Below are 21,952 nucleotides of genomic sequence, written 5' to 3'. Positions count from 1 at the left end.
TCTGTTAGTGTGTAAAGGTCAGAAGATTCTCTGTGACAGCGTCTTCAGCCTCATTTAGAAAAAAAAAAAAAAAAACATGTTCCTCTACACTTTTATGATTCATTTAACGCTGGCTGTTCACGCCTGTCTGAGCAGTAAATTCTTAATATCTACGACATAATTTAATTATTGCTGCACGTTCACGGAGCACACACACACACACACACACATTCACAGGTCTAATTAATGTTTCACGTCTGTAAAATATCTTTTCTTTGCTTTTCTCTGCCGTCGCGTCGAGTGGAGTTCATAATATTTGAAGAGGATTATTCAGTGTTTGAAGTCAAGCACACTAACAAATGTCAGTTTCATTGATTAAACCAACATCTTTCAGATCTCGTTAGCGTGTTTGTCTCCTGTATTTGTTTCCGTTGTACAATTTTATTGCTGCTCTTGTACTTTTGCATAATTTTTTCCATATTTTTTTTAATGGCACTGAGTCTCTTTGCTGCCTCTTTAAGCTTTTAAAAAATCGTGATGATGGGAATTTTGCCCCCTCTCGCCTCTTCTCGCAGTTGCTTTGTGTCGTCGGTCAGGATGAAGGCAGTCAGGAAGATGAGGGCGGTGAGTCAGGTGAAGGTCAGCCGGTCGAGGGGTCGTGAACTCACACGGCTTCCTTCCTTCGTGGGAGACGATCCGATGTTTCTCCGGCGCTCCGGAATGTTTTTCAGCTGCCACAAATCTATCGGCCGTGATGAAATTCACATCAAGCCTCACGTCTCCAAAATGTCAAACTTTTCTAGGAAAGAAAGCAGTTTCCAGATTTTTTTTTCTTCTTCTTAGCTCGAGGCATTTTTGGAGTTGATCTGGTGGGTTTTAGGAGGATTTCATCAGACGAGAAGTTGAAGGATCTCCTCCGTCCGTAGAGAGTAAAGAAATCCTTCAGTTCATCATAAAAAAAAACCTGCAGTGATGTGGAGGCTTCGGCCGGATTAGAACGCAGAAAAACAAAATGTCATTTCACGCCGCGGTCGAAAGTTTGACAGTAATGAGCAGCGAACGTCTCGTGGTGCTTTTAAGGACCGAGGTATTAGCGAACTCGAAAACATCCTGAAGCCCACCATTGATTTGTTTTTTTTTTTCCCAGAAGCCCTCAGCTGGTGACCTCTATATTACACCTTCCACAGCATCAGTGATTTTTTTTTTTATCTTTTTTGCCCAAAACTCTCAAGTTAACAATTTTAACCTCCTGATATGACTGTTTGACGTTGTTTTCTTCTATTAATGAAGTTTATTTGTTAGTTATGGATGAAAAAGTGAAGTTTTTCCTTAAAGAAACCCTTTAATTGTTGAAAATGTGCATAAAAAAAATCAAACATAAGCTAACTCAGAAAGGCTATAACCAAATCAACACGTTTTCGCAGCTAAAGCCATAAAGTGCAAATAGTTTCAAATCATTTTGTGAAAATAGTAAAGCTGCTAGTTTAGTAAGTTTCTAGTAATTACAAGAAGGAAGTTTTAATCCATTTTGTTAATGCACTCATGTTAAATTAGCTTTAGGTTGATTGAAAATAATAAATCTTAACTTTAATAAATGCTAATTTATCTGAAAAAATAGATGCTATTGTGACTAAACTTGGCTAAATTAACAACAAGCAGATAATTTCACTCTTTACTGAACTCTAAGCCCTTTATTTGGAAAAATGTGTCAACTTTGAGAAAATGCTAACTTCCTAGCTTGTTGTTCACAAGCTGACTGAATGCTAAGCTAATGCTAAGCTATCAGACGCAGAGCTTCTGAAACATATTTAACATTCAAAGCCTAAAAACTGAGCCAAAATACATAAATAGCCATATGACGGAAACTCTGAGGTCAATGAAATCTTTGGACTTCATCGTTTCAGCAGATAAAATGCAAATCGAAGCCTCAAACAACGGTACTTGATGTTGAGGTGGTGAAAGCGGAGAAGAAAGTGCGAAGAACCACTAATGGATCCTCTAAAAATCCAAATAAGTTAGTCTGGTTAAATCTGTCTGCTGCTCGTCTGTGAATTCATCTCTCAGGGAAACTCACCGATACATCGTGTTTCGCCTCAGGATCTCCTGGAAAACCCTGGAAGGCCGCCCGGAGTTTTGGGGACTCTGGTTTGAGAGCCCCCCAATTATATTTGCATGTGTAATGGAACACTTTACAGATGACGGTTTAAATCTGCAGCCATTATTCAAATTCAGCCGTGTTTCACCCAAAGACTGTTTGCAGGTGATTTATGAGCGGCTTCCAGTCTGTTTCCAGCCGGTTTTCAGGTGATTTCTAGACTTTATCGAGACTGGTTGCAGGCTGTTTCCAGCTGGTTTCTAGGCTTTTTCTAGGCTGTCTCCAGGTGGTTTTTAAGTGGCTTCTAGTCTGTGTCCAGGTGGTTTTTGGGCTTTATCTAGGCTGCTTCCAGACGGTTTCCAGGTGGTTTTTAAGCGGCTTCCAGCCTGCTTCCAGGTGGTTTATTGTTGGCTTGTTGTCTGTTTCCAGGTAGTGTTTCCAGAGCACTTCCAGGTTGTTTTCAGGCTTTCTTGGTGTTTCTATTGGGACAGCTGCAGCCCCCACCCCCCCACCCCCACCCCCCAACAATATGCTGCCAGGCTGCACACCACACTTTGCACAACAACTCCCATGATCCCTTGGGGCTGCAGCTTGTCTGGGTGGTGTGTGTCTGTGTGTGTTGTCTGAGGATGTGCGCTCTCGGATGTTTTTCCTCTGAATTTCTCCCATTTCCAGCTCATATTTGAGCCCTGATGTCACACACACACACACACACACACACACACACAGAGTCTCTCCCACAGTGAACTCAGGTTTCTCCTCAGCTGTGTTTTGGCACCGTTGTCATGACTATCAGCATATTTGTATCCACGATTGAAAAATCATCTGTGTGACGCAACGCTACAGTGCGTGTGCGTGTGTGTGTGTGTGTGTGTGTGTGTGTGTGTGTGTGTGTGTGTTAATGCAGTGCTTTACCACCTTTAGTCCAGACTCTCAGAAAGCTGTTTACTGTCTTTCACTGGGGACACGCCCACTCTCTCCAAAATACACATGCAGGAAGTTATGAAGGCAGTGTGTTCTTTAATCAGTGCAGCCGCTGGAAAAGAACAATTTAGTTTGCTCTATTTTCCATTTTGGTTGTGTCTTTAGCTGCTTCTGGACAGGACTGGTTTGGACTGAGTCCGGCTTGGCTCGTTGGGCAGATTGGAGGCTGGTTTCAGTTTGGACACGTATCCGGACTCTCTTCAGATGCTCTGTACAGCTGGATCTCTGGTTTTAGTAACCACCAGTCATTTCAGTTGATTGGTTAAAACCCGTTGTGTTCATAGTTTCTGCTTCTTTAGTTGGTTAAGTTTCAGTGACTGAATGGATTCTGGACCGATTATGGATTCAGTTTTTTGGAGGAATTATTTTTTCGTGAGTTTCACTTTGGTTTGATTTATTCTGTTTTTCATTAAGTTTTGGCCTGGTTTGTTGGACTGGTTGATAACTAGTTATTCTATTTGATTTTGGTTGACTCCGGAGAGTTTCGGACTCTTTGTAGAGCTTCAGACCATCTGTCCAGGTGGGTTTTGGTCATTTTGGTGAGTGCTCAGAATTGTTGGCTGGTTAAAATGAGTTTTAATGGAGGTTTCTTTTCTAGATCTGGGCTGCGTTTTTATCCAGTTACAAGCACTTTTAACTGTGTTTACTGGCTTAGTTAACTATTTGATGGATTCAGCCTCGATCTCAGCTGTTTTTTACTTGTTTCTTGAATGAATTTGGATGAGATTTTGCGGTTGTTCGACTAGTGAATTCAGTCTGGCGTCACATTTGTTTGACAGTTTTTACACTTTTTGTACGTCGTCATCCTCAATGATCTTAACTGGTGACCTTTCAGGCAGGTCTTTGTGTGTGTGTGTGTATGTGTGTGTCGCTCCTCTCGTCCTGCAGCTGCAGCAGGTCTGCCTTCGCTCCTGTGAAGTGATGGAAACATGAATCTGTGTGAAACATTATTCTCGCTTGAACTTAACAAGATGAATTTACAGAGTGTGTTTTGGAAAGATTCTCTGCTTCATGCTCTCTTTCCTCCAGTCGCTGTATAAAATAATTATGGGATGTTCTGTTCAACTGTGCTCCAGGAACTCAGCATGGTTTTCTTTTTCTTTTTTCTTTTTTTTTTACACGTACATAACATCCCTACACACACACACACACACTGGTCTCACCTCCAGCAAGTAGGAAACAGCAGAACACAAACAGGAAGAATCTACAACACTTTCATGTTAAAACATCTCTGCTGTTTCCCCGTCGGCTGCTACAAACACACTTTTTTCAGCCTCTTACAATCCGAGACGTCTCTGAATGTGTGAACACTGGCAGAGTTTGGAGCCCAGACACAGAAATAAAACCGAGCATCCAGACCTGTCGGGGCTGCAGAGAATGTGAAAAACACAGAATTCAGTGACGCACAGATCATTTCAGTCGTTTGAGCATGGTGTGTGATTACAGAAGCTTTCAGGAAGAGACGGCTCAAAACTAATAGAAGACGGTGAACCCACCATTGATTGTTTACTAATGGTGGTTGTTGTTCTCAGTAATGTTTGCAAGCACTGCTCTCCATACGTGTTCATACACCTCGGATTTGTGAAGTGTTAACAGATGAGACGTTGCATTTATCGACAATGGGAGTCTGAATGTGTTCGAAGAGACTGGTTTTGAGCAGTGTTCAGAACCGGCGGCATTCTGACGTGATGATGGACAGTGGTTTTCAGACAGTGGTGTTCCCAGATACTGGTGTCTGTTAGTGTTCATGGACAATGGTTTCCATAAGTGATCGCTGACCTTGGATTTTGAAGTTTTAAAACGATGCATAAGTGTTAATGACAAAAAGGCACGAGGAGTGTTTATTGACAGTGGTTGTCTGAAAGCGTTCGGTGACTGTTGTGAGCAGTGTTGACAACCAGTGGACTTCTAAAATGTTCAATTAAAAACCGTTGCCAGACTGGTTTTGTTCGCAGACAGTGGTTCCCAGACACTAGTATCATCCTCTTTTATCCAGCAGTGTTACTGACCAGTTGATGTAGTTTTCCATTGTCGATGCAACACTTTTTCTTGTTAAATTCAACATTATTTTCACTGTTTTCAGTAGTAATTTGGTCTTCAAATGACTTGTAGTCTGTTCATCCCTCTTTTTAAAAACAAAACAAACTTCTTATGTTTTAAAGCTGGAATCTTCTCCCTGCCTTGTGAATTCTGGTTGTTTTAACCTACTAGAGGTCAAGAAAACAAGAAACCACAGAGAAAACTGCTGCGTGTCGGTGTGGGAGGGTGAGATGGAGTCATCAGATTTTTGAGCGATGGATTTTGTGTCACATTAGTTTTAAATGCCGAAAAACTTCCCTGCGGTCATGAAAAGGAGGGAGAGGAGGAGGAGGTGGGCGGAGGCATCTTAATATGTGCTTTATTATTATTACGATCGAATCTGAGTGATTGGCTTCACATATTCAATGTGACTTCCTCCCTCCTCCCCTCCTCCTCCTCCTCCTCCTCCTCGCTTCTTTTATTCACAACGAGGAGGTCGGCGGTGCCGGCGTGCCGGTGGGCCGGGCGGCGATCTGCAGCCTCCCAGAATGCATAATGGCAGCACTCAATATTTCAGACGGAACAAATGAATTGCGCGAGGCTCTTTTAGCAGAATAAACTGCTTTTGCGCGTCAAGACAAAGTCTGGGGAATAAGGGACCGAGGACCTAATGTGTTGTGACAATAGACAGTGGAGAAGCTGTGTTTATGTGTGTGTGTGTGCGCGCGCGTCTGTCTGTGTGCGTGCATGTGTGTGTGTGTGTGTGTGTGTGTGTGTGAGGGAGAGAGAGAAAGACAGAGGCAGATCTGTTCCAGGGACTGTTTTAGTGCCTCATCAAATATTTAGTTTGATTGTACATGGTCCTGTAATTGCCATCTTGGCTTGTGAATTATTGATGGCGTGTAGCAGAGCCAAGGAGGGCCCTCATCCTCACACACACACACGCACGCACGCACACGGACACACACATTCACGGGGCGCGAGCTCATGTGCTGTAATAAGGCCAGACAAAAGCAAACACACACACACACACACACACACACACACACACACACGCTCGCGGATGCTGGGGCCAGTGAATCATCATCTAATGGTAATGGGCATGAAGCTGCTCTTGTTTCATATCCTAATTAGCTGCAGAGGAGCATCATCTGAATTCCTCTGTAATTATTTGAAGAGGGCGTTTCGACAACGCGGCAGAGTCAATATTAGACTTTACTCGACCTCCTAATGAGGCGACCCTTCCTCCTCCTCCTCCTCCTCCTCCTCCTCCTCGTGTTCGTCTTCTGATGTTTTCGTAGCGTGGTCTGCCTGCGAGCTGGTTCTCCTCATTTTCCTCCCCTCGCTGCTTTTGTTTCTCCACGGTTTGTTCGTTAAAGCCGCAAACAAATGAGATGTGGCGGCGAGGCGGGTAGCGGGTTAACCAGGACGGATTGCCGGTGGCTCGGCGGCTCGCCGCGCTCGCTTTCGCGCTTCGTTTCAGTTTTGTCACCCGTAAGATGAGGCGACGGCGGCGGAGGTGGAGGTGGAGGCGGCATGCTGGCCCGGACTCGCCGGGCGGTCAGGGAGTGACGGGCGGCGCGGCGGCTCCTCGCAGAGAGGATCAAACTGTGAGGGCGAGCAGCGGCAACACGGCAGCTTTTAAAAATACTCCTGCTGAAATATTGATTTTTTTTTTTCTGCTTCTTTTTCTTTCTTGCCTAACGTAATAAGTGAGAGACTCCAGGGAGAGAGAGAAAAAGTGTGTGTGTGTGTGTGTGTGTGTGTGTGTGTGTGTGTGTGTGTGTGTGTGTGTGTGTGTGTGTGTGTGTGTGTGTTCATATGAACTGTGTGTGTGTGTTCATCAGGGCCTTGTAATCTGAACCCGATGTAATTGCTTCCCATAGTGCACTGGGTGTGGTCGGGTTGACATCATCCAGAGTGGCCGGTGAAACGCTGAAGTCAGATTGACCACCTCCTCTTCCTCCTCCTCCTCCTCCTCCTCTGGTGGGAGTTAAATGAGCTTTAAAGCTGCTCTGCTGGAACAATTACAGCGGCCGTCGTCGTCGTCTTCCTGCTTTCATTCAGAATTAAAAGCCTCTGCGCCAGTCACAATGAAAGGTTCGAGATCTTTTTACAGGAACATAAAGAGACGACTGAGCGGGAGTCCGGGGGCCCATCGTCGCCCGCCGGGTCAGAAAACGTGTCTGAGGTGACATGTCGTCTTTAAATTCATTCAGAGGATCACAAAGAGGTGCAACACAACCAGAGGGAGAGTGAAGGTAACAAAGAGTGAGAGATCCAAGCAGAACAACTGGAAACTAATACGGTTTCTGCCCCGGCTCAGGCTCTGTTTCTGCCCCGGCTCAGGCTGTTTCTGCCCCGGCTCAGGCTGTTTCTGCCCCGGCTCAGGCTGTTTCTGCCCCGGCTCAGGCTGTTTCTGCCCCGGCTCAGGCTGTTTCTGCCCCGGCTCAGGCTCTGTTTCTGCCCCGGCTCAGGCTCTGTTTCTTCCCCGGCTCAGGCTGTTTCTGCCCCGGCTCAGGCTCTGTTTCTGCCCGGCTCAGGCTGTTTCTGCCCCGGCTCAGGCTGTTTCTGCCCCGGCTCAGGCTCTGTTTCTGCCCGGCTCAGGCTCTGTTTCTTCCCGGCTCAGGCTGTTTCTGCCCCGGCTCAGGCTCTGTTTCTGCCCGGCTCAGGCTCTCTTTCTGCCCCGGCTCAGGCTCTGTTTCTTCCCCGGCTCAGGCTGTTTCTGCCCCGGCTCAGGCTCTCTTTCTGCCCCGGCTCAGGGTTTGCCCTCCTGAAGGGCAGCAGTGATTTCAGCTCCTCTCTGCTCCGGCTGTAATTGATTGTGGGTGGGTGTAATGAGGTGACAGCTTACACCCACAGACTCCGTCTCTCTCATTATCTTTACCTGCGATTTAAGAGCTGGAGGAGGAGGAGGAGGAGGAGGAGGAGGAGGAGGGGGAACGGGAGGTAATGACGGAGCTCGGGATGTACGCTCCGCTTCATTATTCATCAGGTTTTAATAAGTTTTCAATGGGCTGCTCCACTGTCTCCTCCTCCTCCTCCTCGGACTCATAACCAGAGCGTCTGTGTTGGAAATGTGTCTCTGAGCAGGAGGTTCATTTTTCAGGAGAGGAGTCAGTCAGTTCCAGTGTAACCTGGTAACCCGGCCCACCGCCTGCTCCCCGTCCCTCTGTCAGGCCGCTTCATCCAATCCAGTTTAGCTGCTTCCAAAAGTATCGATCGTCCTTTCCTCTGATCCCTCTAAATAAAATCCAGGACAAGCGAGAGCCTCCAGGAGTCACTTCATTAGTGAATGGAGTCCAGCTGTGAGGAAGCTAATCTCACTATGAATCCAGCTGTTGTGTGAAGGCCTCAGACGTTCACCAGAGAACCACGCAACTGCAAACCATCGAAACTGAAGGCCATTGATCAGACAAGCAGCCCAGAGGCCCCTGGGAAATCTGGACGAGCTGCAGAGACACTGGCCGGCTCTCAGTCTGCACTCCACAGACGGAGGCCTTGTGGACGGCTGACAAGAGGAACGCCAATGTTAAAAACAAGTCGTTTGCAGTTTGTCGCCCTGCACAGGTCCCTGAACGCACCGTCCCCACTGTTAAGCACGGCGGAGGCAGCATCATGCTGTGGGGATGCTTCTCTTCAGGAAGGACAGGGAGGCTGCTCAGAGTTAAGAAAGACAAAAGGGACAAATGAAGCTAATATCTTGGAGGAAAATCTGTTTGAGTCTGAGGCGGAGGTTCACCTTCTGCAGGACAGCCAGTCGAAACATCCAGCAGGGCTGCAGCTGTGATTTCAGCCTCAAGTGGCTTTACGAAGTATCGACCCAGGAAAACGTTTGCGTGGTAGAGTTTTTAATTTGCATTAAAAAAGTCACAATTATACAGTGCATTGTGTAAGTCTGTCACTTAAATGAAATAGCATTGTGGTTGGTAAATGACCAAATGTAGAGAAGTTCAAGGAGGACCAATACTTTGGATTCATGAACTTGAGAAAAGTGGGGAATTTCACTGTTTCTGTGTTTAAAAAAAAACAAGATCTGCATGCTGTTAGGTAGAAACTTTCCAGTCAGAAAATGGGAAGTTTTCCAAAATTCCCTGGAAAGTGACTCGACTGGTGTTGAGAAATGTTATGTTCATGATGAGATGGTCCTGAACAAACAATCTGCTACAAACAGCAACAGTATTTCTTTTAAATCACCAGATGAGGTTTCAAACATCATCCATCTTCTACTGCTGCATCCAGCTCATCCAACCACGTTTCACCTCTGTCCTTCAATCATAATCCTGTGACATGTAGTGTGTGTGTGGGGCTGATGAGAGCCAAACATGTAAATAAACTGTTTATCATTACAAAATGTTTATCGGACATAATAATTTCTTTTGAATCTGCATGTAAAAGCTGCGTTCAGAGCTGTTCTGAGAGTCCGCCTGTCTCTAAATTTCCTTCGGCATCACACTTCTCAGTATTTTGAGTCAATACTTTGATAACGCGCCTGAAACAGAAGCTGTTTGTGGTTAATTCCGCTTGTTTCTAACAGCACCAATTTATCAAGGTATGCCAAAGCCGGGCTGGCGAACTGAGCGAGGTGTTTCTGCTCGGTGAGACTCACTGACACCGTTCTGAGAGGTGCGACGCCAATCAATCTCATTAATGAGGACACGTTTTTTTAAGGTTGTGAGGAGCTGACAGGGTAAATATTCAGACGCATAAAAACAGGCCGGTTCAGATAAACTGTACGAGGCTGCACACTGTGTGTGTGTGTGTGTGTGTGTGTGTGTGTGTGTGTGTGTGTGTCAGCCCCTGGTCTTGTCTCCAGCTGCGTTTTAATTCAATCCGTATTGATCCATATCAGCTCTCTGAAGGACTCAGTATCATCTGAATGGAGCTCCATATTATTCTGTTCACTGCCATAAAGGGCATTAGAGCCTCCAGAGCAGCAGATCAGCTTTCAGTCGATACACACACACACACACACACACACACACACACACACACACACACACACACACTCACACACACACTGCCCATCCCTCTGCTCCTCTCTGTATCTCTTTAAAGCTTCAGTCCTCCCACAATATGTTATTTTATATAAAAACTGGTTTTTAGGATGCAAATTGTTTCAAGGTCCTTTAAGAATCAGCATCTTTGACTCAATTTTTTTCTTTTTTTTTTTTTTGGCCTTTGCATGGTTTTAAAAGATCAAAATCAAAGGTACTTGACACTCAAACTGACGTGTGTGTGTGAAATTAGCTGAGTCTGGAAATTAAAGAACATTTTGGATTTATCCACTTGCAGGAAAACTACATTCAAAAAACATTCAAATCGCTCTCTGTTTTAATAATTATGTCCTTTAAGAGGAAAACTGTTTATTGTATTTTCATGATTTCAGTTTTCAGGTGCTTTTCTGAATTGGATTAATTATTCCATTACAGATTAAAAGCTCAATTCAGCGGTAATTTTTTGTTGACAGATTGAGATTTAACCTACCTATGGTAGGTTAATTGATCACCCTAAATTGCCCCTAGGTATGAATGTGTGAGTGAATGGTTGTTTGTCTATATATGTCAGCCCTGCGACAGACTGGCGAAGTGTCTAGGGTGTACCCTGCCTTCGCCCACAGCAGCTGAGATCGGCTCCAGCCACCCGCGACCCCCGAAAGGGATAAAGCGGCAGAAAATGAATGAATGAATGAAAGATTGAGATTTTTGATTTGGTTGACATGTATAGATTTGCTACTGTATTACAAAACTCTTTTAAAAAGATGAATTCACAGGTCAGTGGCTTTTGAATCAAATAAATAAACAGTTCCTCCTTTTCATTGGTAAAATCCTGCTAGAATGGATATTGATGAAGAGGATTTGATAGATTCAGTCGTTCAAAAAAAGCAATATTTGAATCATTCTGAATCCTTTATGAGTGTCTGATCATGTTGACGTGTCTTCATTCACGTCGATATTGATTAGCACAGTGTTTTTTAGAGGAATGTGTAAATTTTGGGTATATGTAGAACATCCTGTGCACTATGGTTTGAGTGTGCGTGGAGATTTTGCCTTTTGGTCTTTCAGTTTGTTACAGTTTGTTTCTGAGGTGAATCTCTGCAGCCTGAGCTCCCGCTGTGTGTTTTTAAAGATATTGTTACTGTCTTATGAAGGTGGAAATCGATGCCGACCTCCCCGAGCCCCGTTCGGCCCCTCCCCTCCCCTCCCGGCACTGCTCTCCCAGCATGCTTTGCTCCGGAGGAGCGAGGAGGCGACAGGGTGTGGGAGCTGAGCGGAGGTTATCCCCTGGTTAATGTGACATGTCTGTCTGCGACCTTGCCGCTTGTTAACTGCCCGGATTATTATTGTGATAATGTGGCAATTAAAAAGGCAGCGCTCCATCAGATCAGGGAGGGAGGGGAGGGGGGGGGGGGGGGGGTGGTGGAGGAGGAGGTGGGGGGGGCAGGATGGGGGGGGGGCTGATGGTCCGAGAGATGGATGTGCAAAGATTACAAGGCAGTGGGAAATGCATTAAGGTGGCAATCCATCCCCTCCACTCACCCCCACCCCCCACCCGCTCCACCCCCCCCTCCACTGTCGCCCAGCCTGAGCTGCTGGTTATTACCAGCCATCCTCATTGATATCCATTCCCAATCAATACTCCTTCGCTGGAGAAAAAATGGACGTAAATCAACAGGAGGCGGCGGGCGAGAGCGACGGGACGAGGAGGAGGGGGAGGTGGAGGGAGGGGGGCGGAGGAGGGAAAATCAAAAGGCTCCTAATGAGACGCCATAAGTCTGCAGGAAGTGTCGAATGTCTTCATGAAGACAGCGCAGAATGATAATTTCATCTGGAAAGAGGAGCAGGAGGAGGAGAGGGAGGAGGAGGAAGGGTGGAGGAGGTCTTGTCCTGGTGAAACATGCATGGATGTCGACTGAGGGTCCAAACCTTAGTGATCCAGACCTGGTTCTTCTGATCCAGTTCTCGTTCCCGTGCCTGCTGTTGATGATTCTGATGGTCCTGCTCTCATCACTGATCTCATCTTCTCCGTTTCCTCCTGCAGATTCTTCCTGAAGTTTTTCCTCAAGTGCAATCAGAACTGTTTGAAAAATGCGGGGAACCCTCGAGACATGCGGCGGTTCCAGGTGAGACCCCGATCAGGACCGAGCTCCGAGTCCTTGGCCGGGTGCAGGCGCTGACCCCCGCTCTGCCTCCCCCCTCCAGGTGGTGGTTTCCACCACGGTCAACGTGGACGGTCACGTGTTAGCCGTATCAGACAACATGTTCGTACACAACAACTCCAAACATGGCCGCCGCGCCCGCCGCCTGGACCCCTCTGAAGGTAAGACTTCTCTCAGAGAAAAAGAATCGCCAGATCGGACTCAGGGCGACCTCTAGTGGTCAGAACTATCATGATTTTTTCAGGTGGGCAGAAATGAGGAAACTGAATGTGAACACTTCAGATTTAGACTCTTGCCTCATTTCCCTCCTTCCTCCTGGACCCGCTCCTCCTCCAGGGGGCGACGCCAAACAAGCGCTCCCTTCTTCCAGTGAATACGTGAAACTCCTCGATGGCACATAAAGCTGACGCGTGGAAACTGGAGTCGAAACTTCCCCAGAAGCTGTAAAGTTTAACGCCGCTCTCGTAAAAAAAACGCTCCGTGACGTCAGCACGGCACGGCGCCAGGGGGCGGAGCTTCAGGCCAATGGCGGGTTTAAAATCCACCCTGCTGGTAGGAGCAGAAGTGTAAAACAAACATTCACAGGTGGTAATTTTTCATGAGGTCGGACTCTGTGATCGTCACTTCTCTTTCTCCTCCAAGGTTTCACCTTTTTGCCAGAGCGTGTTTGTTTCACTCTGCTTCAAGCACCAGGCGGGTGGAGTTCATAATGTAACACTTGGAGTCGGTGCCAGCTGAAGTATTGCCCTCAAAAGAGTGAAAGTAAAGTTATTTCCAATGAACTTGTTATTGTTCAAAGTTCCTGTTGCGCACTATACGGGCCTCTTTGGGAAACCCCACTCGTCTGGCACGTCCGAGGCGATAAAAGAAGCGCTCACAGTAGTTAAAGGGCCGTATTTCACAGCGTGATCAGGCGAGCCAACATATTCGCTCCACTGATTCCCCTCGACTCTGGTAAAGATCTGAAGCTTTTCCAGCAGAGATGGCGTAACCGCTTGTTTTGTCCCACTTTGAACGCCAGGCGGGAGGAGCTTAGAACAAGGAGGCTGAGGAAAAGTGTCACACGATATTAGTGATTAGAGAAGAGTTGACTTAATGCCTCTTATATAACTCTGTCTTCCTAATGTGCATCACTTAGTCCTGCGTGTTGAACTCCACCCCTCTGGGAGATCCAGCGAAGTAAAGCAAGCCCTTTAATAGTTTGCCACCAGTTAGCCGTGAACCGTCCCCTCTTGTTCTCAAGCCTCAATCACAGATGATGTAGTTTTGATCAACTGTTTTTGCAAAGGTTTGAGGCTTTTTTAACTGCGATATTATTAGTGGTTAGCTTGATTTAAGTTACTTCAAACACCTGGCAGGCGGGGCTTATCAAATCAGTCTGATGAGCTCAGGTTCAGGAAAGTCTGATCACTTTTCTTCCAGGTATTTTTGTTATGTTCATGTTCGAGGCCTAAACACATCAGTAATCACAGTCATTTCCCCCACGCTCCCTCACATGCCTCGTTTCCCTCAAACTCTTTTAAGTTTGATGATTTACCAGCAGAGACTTTAACTCACCTCGAACGCCGGGTGGGTGGGGCTTAGCACACCGAGGCCTTTGTCGAAGTATCTTTAAAGTAGGTTAAAGCAACTTTCCCTGCCATACAGTTTTATTTGAAGTCTCAGACAGTTGTCAGTTAGTCCTTTAAGCCACACGCCACCCCTCTGGGATGTACAGGAAAGTAAAACAAGCTCATTAAATAATTTGCCACCAGCAGTCAGCTGTCCTCGCTGCTCCATCACCCAACTTCTCTTCTGTCGTTCCACCAGGCTGAAGCTTCTGCAGGAGAGCAGCTTTAACCTACTTTAAACACCTGACAAATGACTCCTATCTCCAGGTTCTGGCTAAGCTCCACCCCTCCGGCACGTACAGTAGAGTGAAACAAACTTTAAAGCAGCTTTGTTACCACTTTGCATTAAAAAATAATGTACATTTATAACAAAACTATGATTCTTCTGTGTTATTTTTAACATAAACTTTGAAACTACATTTGATTAATCCGTTGTTGAAAATAGTCCCCATTTAGCTCTATTTCAAGTTGTGAGAAAAAAAACTTCATATAAAAGTTTAACAAAGTTTTGTGTGAATAGATCATCTTCAGTGCTTATCTCCACCCGTCTGGGATGTGTGATAGAGTTTGACAAAGTTCCTGAAACTATGTCCTCCCTCCTTTGGCCGCCCTCGTGGTTCCTCTGCAAGAACCATGAGGGGGGGATCGTTTGATTTAACCTACTTGCAGCTCCAGACGGGTGGTGTTACTCAGCTCAGGTGTGCGATGGGAGAGAAATCGAGGTGAGCTGCTCTCCCGCGTCCAAACTTTCCCAACTCTGATTGTGTCGTCCTCCGCGACCAACCCAGCCCGTCTGGCTCGTCCGGAGACGTAAACCAAACGCTGCCTGACACTAATATGTCATCAGGCTGAGACGCCGCGGCTCGTCACCTGAGCGAGCGCCTCGTCGCGCTCACATATTCATGGGCAGGGGTCCTGCCGGGGCCGACGGGGGCCGACGGGGGCTGACGGGGGCTGACGGGGGCCGACGGCGGCCGCTGGCCTCTTTCATCTCAGACACACGGGGAAGCATTCATAGATGATGAAAAGAAGCCACATCTGTCTCCAGAAGCTCCACGTCTCTGTGCTCCATTCATATGAGGAAGGACTCTTCCTCCTCTTCCTCTTCCTCTTCTTCTTCTTTCTTCTCTTGTTCTGCCTCTTCCTCATTTTCCTCCTCCTCTTTATCTTGTCTTCTTCCTCTTCTCTTTCCTCCTCTTCCTTCTCACAAGTGGAAAACTTTATTCAAAACATCAGTGCCACTTCAAGCTGTTCCCCGTTTCACAAGTTAATCATGTAGTTTTAAACAGTGTATGTAACAGTCACATTTCCAGAATGTTTTCTTTAAATTGGATTTGCTTAATTTGATTTATTTTAATTTGAAATGCACATGATTTGTAATTGTGTTCCGTAAATATTTTAGAAAAATAAGAGTTTAAAACTTTTAGTTTGTTAAATAAAAGGCCTGGTTTTATATTAAAAAAGAAATTAGATAATACATTTTTAAAAAAATCAGGCCAAATTGTATGCATAATATTGAAAAAAAGATGCAAAAATGTCTCTTTAAATTCTGAGTGCAGAAAAAAATGACACTGAGTTTTTAAATCCGTCACTGTGGAGGCCTCAGAGCCCGGATGTGTTGGAATCTTCTCTGTGAATCAACACAAACACGAATCAGAAGTTCAGACTCTGCTGGGACCAGAAACGACCAGAAGAAGAACTTGATGCTACCTGAGCTCAGCCGAGTCACAGTCCTGACCGGAACTGGCCCGGCGGTCTCCGGAAGGCGGCCGGCGGTCCGGGAAGAGGCCGTTAAGGCCGACTCGGAGCTGCAGTCTAGTCGCGGAGGAGACGCCGTTTATGTGGAGCGTTTATCGATCGCTGTGGCAACAGAAAGAACAGGAGGAGGAGGAGGAGGAGAGGGAGGAGGAAGACGTTTAGTTAAACTCTGCTCCTCTTATTCTTAACCTCCAGATTTGATGAACTACAAATAGAAGGGTCAGAGGTCAGGACTTCTTCTCCAGGGTGAATGTTTGACAACACAAACAGGAAAAATCTGATCAATTAATCCAAACTCATTCTATCTCCCAGTCAAAGAATGGCACACGTCTTTTACCTCCAGTCTAATTCAATCCATCTTTATTGATAAAGCTTTTTAAACCTTCACAGGGACGCAGTGCCGTTCGCAGAAATACAGACTGTCTGCGCCGACCGATGTATTTTCCCTCTGCTGTGCCGTGAAATGTTAGTTTCTAACTGTCTGGCTCCCGCGTCTGCTGTCCCGTGTGTCTCGAAGCAGCCACGCCCTGCATCAAAGCCATCAGCCCCAGCGAGGGCTGGACGACCGGCGGAGCCACCGTCATCCTCATCGGGGACAACTTCTTCGACGGCCTGCAGGTGGTGTTCGGCACCATGCTGGTGTGGAGCGAGGTGAGACGCGCCGCCCGATCTTTCTCTGTTCCACACCGGAATATTGTTTTTCTCCAAACCTCCCGCACAAAAAACATAAATGCAAGAATAAATATAATATAAGGATGCTTAGTTATTTTATAAAACATTGCCTTCCTTTGCTGTGTTGTTTTGACCAGTAAAAACTCCTGGAGGCTTGAATTAGCTTCCGAGCAGTGTCAGTCGAGCGTTAATCCTTGAAGATGTTTGAAGACCTCGTGGTTGAAATGTTCCGTCTTCATGTGATGGGTTTTACAGTTTCTTCAGGTTTTCAGTCGGTGACAGACTGAAACTGAAGTCCCTAACTTTAGTTTTGTGGCGTTTGTTCTCCGTGCAGCTCATCACACCTCACGCCATCCGGGTCCAGACTCCGCCTCGCCACATCCCCGGGGTGGTGGAGGTCACGCTGTCCTACAAGTCCAAACAGTTCTGCAAAGGAGCGCCGGGACGCTTCGTCTACACTGGTAAGACCTGGCATAGGCCACGCCTCCTCAACAGGCCCTTCACAGGCCACGCCCCCACAACAGGCCACATCATTATGTAGTTTATATTGAGATTTTCCTTTTTGGTCTCACTTGCTACATGAAATTTGCAGTTTTGCAAAATGTTGGGACTTATTTTGGGGCCTTTATGGGTTCAGGGGGTTTGAGCGTCGCTCAGGTGGGGATGCTCGGCGGTTCCGACGCCGCAGGTGAGCTCTGAGCGCTGGATCAGGTGTGTTGTGGTGTGCGGCACCCGCTGAAGGTGAAGTAAACACCTCCTCCCCTCTCAGGACGTCCTTCAGACTCTTTGTCAGACGTCCGAGGACTTCTTATCGCTCCCTCACATCGCTGCTTCACTGTCGCCGATTATTCCTGCAGAATATCCAGATGTCATTCAAAGTAGCAGAAAGGTCAGATGGAGGCTGTTTAGTGCGATAAGTAAATGTCATGGCGTCGGGCGGTGAAAGAGGCGAGCGTGTTCGGGCTTTCTGTCTAACAGCGCTTTATCCGCGTGGACGGGAGGGTGCGACGCTCACAAAGCCGCCCGGGCCTTTTGCTATGCTAATCTGCGATTCCATTTGCAGATAGGAGCCACGCCGTCCGCCGCGCTCCGCTCTCGTCCTGCTGCAGCACTCTGAAGCTTCACGCTGAGAGCCGCGGCGTTTGACTGAGGCAGAAAGAGCCAGAACATCCAGATAAACAGAACTTAACTCAGAACAAACACTCATTCATCACATCATCCCTCCAGGCCTCTGCAGGCCTTCGTTTCATTACTGAGAAACTCACACTTCCTGCCATTAAAGAGTAATAATGTCTAAAAGATTGAGTTTTGAGCACAAATCCAGTGAAATTACGAAAAAAAGTCAAATTTATTTCATATATGTAACATTAACGGCTTAAAACTGAATAACTATCTATAATGTCATCATTTTAAACAAATTTCAACATTAAAATGTGATCAAGTATTGCATTATTGAAGTTCAAAGAATTATCTTCGAAAATGTAATATATATATATACATATATATATATATATATATATATATATATATATATATATATATATATATATATATATATATATATATATATATATATATATACATACACACATACATACATATTAAATTCCTTAGGGAAAAAGATATTTTTTCAGATCAGATCCCATTTGTCAAGAACAAGAATAGATTTGGGTTCAGTCTTCACTTTCATTCATTAAAGATACATAATGTACAGAATTCTTAATATTTGGCTGTGTTATTACATTATTCATAAGTTATGTTTTTGAATTCATTCCATTAAAAATGGCTAGTATTACTACATTATTGCTTGCTCCACATGTGCAAATGTTTTTAATGTCATTTCCAGAATGTAATTAAAGATTAATCCAGTGTACAGCTTTAGTTAAGTTGCTTTTATAAGGTTAGAGCCTATTCATTTCTAAAGTATAACACGTTGTACTTTTTTCAAATTCATTGTTGCAGTTTTAATTTTTTTAATACATACATATATATATATATATATATATATATATATATATATATATATATATATATACACATTTTTTTTTTTGTTAAGGTTTCAGTGTTATTAGTCTTAGAATTTTTTTTGGTAGTTTTTCTGTTTCTTTTCTATAATTTTGTGATTTTCTGTCGTTTCTCTGTGGTCTCAGCTGGATGAGGCCCCTGGGGGAGGTGGCTGGGTGAGGCTTTTGGGTGAGACTTGTAGCTTGTGATGCACAGATCAATTTGGCCCGTGGGGTGAGGATGGTGAGGAGGGTGAGTTGGGGAGAGGACTGATGTGGAGGGGTGGGGGTGGAGGTGGGGGGAGGCTGGTGTGGACGGGTGAGGAGGGGTGAGGACGCTGCTGTGGGATCGATGGGTGCTGAGTTATTGCAACGCTCGTCCACTGATTTTTAGAGAGCTGTGTTTTCCCAGGAAAGTCAATACCTCCAGGCTCCCCTCATTAATTTTAACCCCCTCTTCTCCCCTCCCCCACCCTCCCCCATCCTCCCCCCATCCTACCTCATCCTCCTGCAGCTGCACCTGGGGATCTGCAGCCCCTGAGGGGGAGAAAGAGGGTGAGGGGGGGTGAGAGGGGATTGAAGGGAGGAGAGAAAGTGTGAAGATGGAATCAGAGTCACAGAACAGAGAGAGGAGGAAGACGGTGAGATGATGGATGAGTTCAGGAGGAGGAGGAGGAGGAGGAGAGGAGGAGGAACATTAGGAGGAAGAGGAGGAAGACCAATAAAATGAAGAGGGATACCATGGAGGAGAAGAGAGAAATGTTTTTTTTCTTTGATTTGTTGAAAACATGACAGAGTGAGAGGAGGCTCCTCCTCATCCTCTTCTTCCTCTTCCTTCTCATGCTCTTCTTCCTCCTCTTCCTCCTCCTGCTCCTCCTGCTCCTGCCTGTCTGCTGACTCGTCTCGTGGTTATGGGTTAGGGTTAACCCTGACCCCTGACCCAGGACCCAGTCACTCAGAGGTTACTTTTCATTGGTTGCAGGATGATGTTTTTTTGTTTGTTTGTTTTTTTTCTTTTGGGATCTTTAATTGTCTTAAAGTTTTGTCATGTTTCTTTAGTCCAGGTTTATCTTATTTCGTGTTTCTGCCTCGCTAACTGTGAGTCTTTGTGTTGTTCTATTGGAGTTTTTGACTCTGTTTATTTGCAGTTTATAAATATTATTGTTAGTTTTGAGTTGTTACTGTAGTGTTTTTTGTTGTACAGGTTTCTGTATTATTTTTGCTGGGCTGTAGTGTGTGTGTGTGTGTGTGTGTGTGTGTGTGTGTGTGTGTGTGTGTGTGTGTGTGTGTGTGTGTGTGTGTTTGCGATACAATTGTAGTATTCGGGCTCATAAAGTTAGCAGATTTTCCATTTCTTTCAGTTTTGGGAGTTTTCTGCAGCCTCTGTGCTTTTGTGTTTTCCTTGATGTTGCAGTTTCGTAGGACTTCCTGCAAGCTGGTGCTTTTCTGAGTGTTTTATAGGTTTAGTATTTTTGTTTTGTGTGATGCAGTAATGTAATCCTCTCCGAAGTTCTGCAGCGTTTCGGAGTGTTTCCCTCTCGCCGTGTTGATGCTGGTCTCTCATGCAGATTTGACTGATTTCAGGTCAGTTTGGGAAGCAGGGATATTCATTTGCGTGCTCCTCAGTGCAGCGGCTCGGTTAACGTACCTCCAGCCCGGGTTTTAAATGTCTCCTCAGAGGACTGTGGCTGTCAAGCAGTGAGTGTCAGAACCCACACACTCACCTCTTGTGTTAATCTTGTAAAGCTGGTATCTGTAGCCCAGGCTGAGCCGGACTGGCAGATAAACCCGGACATGTGGCTCTCCTCTCTGCTGTTTCTGCGTCTCTGCTGGTTTTTCCTGTGTGGGCTGTGTTCATCTCCCTCGGGGACGTTGCTGAGATTAAGCAGCTCTGCAAATAAATTCCACTCCACTTAAACACATAATTGTTTTGCTGAAATAACTAAAGAGCTCGCTGGATTCAGTGTTTTCCTGCAGACACAGAGGTCAAACCTCTGCTGATTTAGTGCCGCCCTCCTCACTTTGCCTCAGAGCTGCTGGGCGGATGATCAAGCTCCCGTTTACTCCTCCTCCTCCTCCTCCTCCTCCTCCTCCTCCTCCTCCTCTTCTTTTATCATCCTCCTTTTCCTCCTCTGACGAGTGAGAGGTCAAAGGTCAACATCACAACCCTGCAGTTATACAAACTTTTGCTGCCGTCGAGCAGGAAGTGTTAACAGGTTTTAAGGTTCAGAAAAGCTTCATTTCCAGTTCAAACAAGGTTTGAACGACTTCAATTATTCACCAACGAGTCTGTCCAACAAACCAGTGAGCCAAACAACTGAACTACTGATCTGGATTGTTCACTGACTTACCAACTAACGACTATCACATAAAGAAACGGTAAACCAAACAAGCTAAACCAAACAGCCAATAAACTAACCTACTGAACTGCCTGCCAACATACAAGAAAATTGATTTAATAACAGACCAACCAACCAACCAACCAACCAACCAACCTAACAACCAACCAACCAACCACCTGAAATACCTGCCAATGAACAAGCAGACTGATGTAAGAACTGACAAACTGACTGACTAAGCAGCCAACCAACCAACCAGCCAACCATCCAACGGAACAACCAACCGATCGACTTACCAACAAACCAGCCAAACGTCTAATCAACCAACCAACCGACTGACCGACTATCCAACCCAACAACCAACAAACCGACTGACCAACCAACCCACCCACCAACCCACCAACCAACCAGCCATCCAACTGACCGACCAACAACCCGACTGACTGACTGACCAAATGAAAAAAAACCATCCAGCTAACTGTTAACCAACCAACCGAATAACCCTCCAACCAAGTAAAAAAGTAACCAATCAACTGGCCGGCCAATCAGCGAATCACAAAGCAATTATTCAACCAACTGAACATAAAAAAATAACAAAAACCAATCATATCAACAAACAACATAAATAAAGTAAAAATGTGAAACAGACATGAGTGTAACCACCATGAACATACGACCAAAGTGAAATTAGATTCAAGAGCTGATCTGATGATTAAATTTTTTAATTTCTTTAAAAAAAAAGTGATAAAAAATAGATTGAATACTTAGTAACGATAAAGAGACAATCAGTGAAAATGAAACAAAGCCACTCGTTTTACAGCTCAACATCAAGGCTGAATCTGTCCTAATTAACTGCAGTAATTCAAATTACTGTCATAAGGTGGATGACAACATCATTTACCCAACAATAAAAACAAGGCGAACGGGAATGAAGAGAATAGACAGAAAAGTGACACTTGAGTTGCTTTTTTTTCGGGCTTTACTGCAAGTTTCCAAGTGTGAGTTATGCTCTCAGAGACGAGCGCTCGGTCCTCTGAACGCGGCTCTGAGTGGAGCCGTAAAAGACGAGCGCTGGCCTCCTCCTGCCTTTGTTTCCTTCAGCTGCTGTAAGCCGATCCCGAGCCCGCTGCACATAATTGCCTCCATGTGTTACTGTGACAGTAATTAAACAATAAAAATTCAGAAGTCAATTAGTGAACGGAGCTTCAGCTGTGAGGAGAAGAGGGGGAGGAAAAGAGGGATGGAGGGAGAGAGACAGAGGGAGAGCATCCACCTCCTTTTCTCCTGTTCAGGAAGTTTTGAAGTTCTGAAGCTTTGACTCTCAGTAACGGATC

At 45.5% G+C, this 21,952-nt stretch overlaps 1 protein-coding gene across 2 annotated transcripts in view; it reads left to right on the top strand.

The window, feature by feature from the left end:
- The window catches only part of LOC115400966 (transcription factor COE3), a 112,460-nt gene that overhangs the window by 62,212 nt on the left and 28,296 nt on the right, over positions 1–21,952 (top strand). The window contains exons 7-10 of one of the 2 annotated variants that reach the window (XM_030109067.1): positions 12,119–12,200; positions 12,280–12,397; positions 16,125–16,255; positions 16,611–16,737. In XM_030109067.1, coding sequence (XP_029964927.1) covers positions 12,119–12,200; positions 12,280–12,397; positions 16,125–16,255; positions 16,611–16,737 — 458 coding nt within the window. Of the gene's footprint in view, positions 1–12,118; positions 12,201–12,279; positions 12,398–16,121; positions 16,256–16,610; positions 16,738–21,952 lie in introns of both variants that reach the window. The other variant, XM_030109059.1, reaches the window with a different exon arrangement.

Source organism: Salarias fasciatus, chromosome 2 (assembly GCF_902148845.1).
Source record: "Salarias fasciatus chromosome 2, fSalaFa1.1, whole genome shotgun sequence".
Taxonomy (NCBI): domain Eukaryota; kingdom Metazoa; phylum Chordata; class Actinopteri; order Blenniiformes; family Blenniidae; genus Salarias; species Salarias fasciatus.
The sequence above is the reverse complement of the archived record's forward strand: the minus strand, read 5'-3'. Positions and strand labels throughout refer to the sequence as shown.